At 25.9% G+C, this 3,413-nt stretch overlaps 1 protein-coding gene across 1 annotated transcript in view; it reads left to right on the top strand.

Moving 5' to 3' along the window:
* The first annotated feature begins 2,954 nt into the window (after positions 1-2,954).
* The window catches only part of LOC101500547 (4-coumarate--CoA ligase-like 9), a 5,010-nt gene continuing 4,551 nt past the window's right edge, over positions 2,955-3,413 (top strand). Inside the window, exon 1 of the mRNA XM_004500605.4 lies at positions 2,955-3,399. Coding sequence (XP_004500662.1) covers positions 3,099-3,399 — 301 coding nt within the window. The 5' untranslated portion in view covers positions 2,955-3,098. The remainder of the gene's footprint in view (positions 3,400-3,413) is intronic.

The raw sequence follows: 3,413 nt of genomic DNA on the forward strand, positions 1-3,413 counted from the left end.
GATAAATTTAATATATATTCAATTACTTTTGCATTGATCAACGAGATATTAGGATATGAGTATTACTACTGTGTTAACATTTTTGTGATAAAATAGGAGGGTATGATATTTATGATAGAGAGAGAATCATGAGAGAGAAAACAAAATGTAGAGAGATATAGAGAGAAAGGTAAGGAAAGGTAGAGAAGCCAAATGCGAAGGAGGTAGAGACAGAAAACAAAAGAATAAATAGAATTTCCAAAATAAATTATATTTCACCAAATGACAATGGTCCCATTAATGTTATTACTTATTTGAATAAAGCATTAAAAAAGATTATATTAGAAGAACAATCTCTGTTTTATGCATTTAGATTAAAGATAACTAATCTAAATTTAATATAAAAAATCAATAAATAATTGAACAAGTTGATCTATGCCAAGTAAAAAGTAACAAAGATATTAAAATGCTACTAAGAGGAGCCAAAAATATGGAATACAACTCACTTGGCAGTCACCTGCACCAACACGAGCAAAAATGCAATCACGAACAGATATGCTGGCTTTGTCGCATGGATAGGGAAAGGTAGAGAAGCCAAAATTAGACAATCCAAATCCCGACACTAACCAAGTATGATGCATAGGGACATATACAGTACGGGTATAAAATATAAAATTTTATTAAAAAAGAAAGTTATTGATATGTCGACAAAAAAATATGAATTCTTTTTATATAATTTAGTTATGAGAGTTAAATCATTTATTTATAGCTTAAAAAGCATATGAGTCCCTTAACTTAATTTTAATTAACAGTTTAGTTATTTAATTTTTTGTTTTTTAATTTCATCATTTATTTTAATTTTAAGCGATAAATTAATTTTTTATGTTTTAAAATATCAACAATGTTATTATTTTTTTATAAAAATTCATCAAAAATTTTAAACAAAATCCATAAAATTAATTATCATCCTCAATATAATGCAAATTTCATCAAATTTATAACTTAAATCTTTAAATAAAATTATATTTTCATCTCTAACAACATCAAATAAATAATGAAAATATGAGTTTATTTGAAGATTTTGAGTTACGAATTTGATGAAATTTGTATTATATTGAAGAATATAATTAATTTCATGGGTTTTGTTTGAAAATTTTGATGAATTTTTATAAAAAAATGATAACATTGTTGATATTTTAAAACATAAAAGATATTAAATTATCACTTCAAATTAAAATAAAAGGTCAAATAAAAAAAAATAAAAAAAAAACTAAAATATTAATTAAAATTAAGTTAAGAGAGTAGATATGCTATTTAGCCTAATTTATAATACAAAATCATAATAAAAGTATAAAAAGTCATAAATTGTGTTTAATTTACAATAATATATCAATGTATAAGAAAATTATTAGTTTCACCTACAATAAAATAATGTGAAAAAAAATGGACCACAAATCTGTTACAAGTATTTTACTATTTTAAAAATATACATGTTTTATAATTATCTAGCGTGCAGCTATAAAGTCCAAATACGTAATGCGGGTGAGATGGGATACAAAGATACAAATAGTAAAAAAATTGAACTTTAAAATACATTACATACTTAAATACGTTAGTAAAAAATTTATTAAAAAAATTATATACGTACATAATACTTATAAAGAAAAATGTAGCAATCATTCTTCATAATCATTATAATATATAGGAAAGTCCTCACAGCTGTATTTAATACATTAAAATTTTAAAAAAATGATACATTAAAATGTGTGTATTTAATACATTAAAATTAAAAGAGAAAATATAATCTTAAAATGTGTGTATTTAATACATTAAAATAAAATAAAAAATGATATTTCCAATCTAATTATTTTTTTCCGGCACTTGTTAGTATGACATGTTTATTTATATATCTTAATTTAGGTATTAGGATACCGACAAAAATATAATTAAAAGAAATTAAATAAAAATTGATTTTATTTAACAATTAACAGTTAAAAGCACTTAATTATTTCATTCATAAATATAATTTTGAAGTCTCGTTAAATTTTTAATTAAAAAATAATTATAATATTTTAAAATGAACCATATATATCTTTATTGATATTTTTAAAAAATTGTGTCACATTAATTATTTTCATATAATTCATAGAACATCCAAAATTATTAAATAAAGTAATTTTTTAAAATAAAATAATAATTTGAGTACAAATATATTTTTATTTTTAGAATATTCAATAGGTGTGAGGTTGATATTTTTCGAAGATTTTGTGAATGTGAACATTCTAGAAATATATGCATGTTTTTTCGGGATAAAAAAGAGAAATATATGCACGTTTATCTGTTTTCTCCAAATAAGTTACACAAAGTCATCAACGAATTGTGGCATTTGTTTTGTTCTTTAGACGCTGTTTGTCCTGCTGGTGGCTCAATTCCTTCATCCGGCGGCTCATAACATTAGAGTGCTATTTTCCCTTGGAGACTTATACGGGGATATCGAAAATTAGTATTTGAATGTCATCAAAATTAAATTATATTATTAATTTAAAAATTCATATTATCAACCCATTATATTTTGTATTATATAGTAAAATTTGTATTTTATATTTAAAAAATAATCACAAACTCGTGTAAAAATACTATATATATATATGGACGGAAAAGACTGTATAATTTTGTCATCTAACCCGTTTAAGTTTTTAACTTTTTCAAATAAGCACTTCTAAATTTTTACTAAATGAATTATACATCATATATTTTAATATAAAGAAATAATATTTAACTTATATACATCTCTAAAACAATAGTAGTTGTGATGTCCTATGACATGTTAACTCTAAACATTACTCATTTTGCTCACCATTTGAATTATTATTCAAAGTGAAGACTAATTTTTATAATAGTCAGTGACTAAATGTTATAAGAGTCAGTAGAGTATTAATTAAATATTTATAAATCGCAGTCAGCGTCGTCATGAAATCATCCAACTATAATAACACTATTTTATTGTGTGTAGTGTGTACCACAATTTTCCAGCCTGAAGAAGAGAAGAGTGTGTCAGTTGAACTTAGAACTTGTTTGATTTATTAGGCAATTCAAGTTGAAGCTGAGTCACTCACTTAATGGCGAACACAGATATCGACCCAAAAACCGGTTTCTGTTCTAATTACAGAACCTTCTACAGCCTCCGTCCAAACGTCCCTCTCCCTCCACCCTCTGAACCTCTCTCGCTCATCGACTATGCACTCTCTCTCCTCCCCTCCACCGCCACAACAAACAACACTCCCGCCCTCATTGACTCCGCCACCGACCACCACCTCTCTTACTCCCTCTTCCTCCACCAAGTCAAATCCCTCGCGTACTACCTTCAATCCCGCACATCTCTCTCCAAAGGCCACGTGGCATTCATCCTTGCTCCTTCTTCCCTCCACGTCCCA

Source organism: Cicer arietinum, chromosome 5 (assembly GCF_000331145.2).
Source record: "Cicer arietinum cultivar CDC Frontier isolate Library 1 chromosome 5, Cicar.CDCFrontier_v2.0, whole genome shotgun sequence".
Lineage (NCBI taxonomy): Eukaryota > Viridiplantae > Streptophyta > Magnoliopsida > Fabales > Fabaceae > Cicer > Cicer arietinum.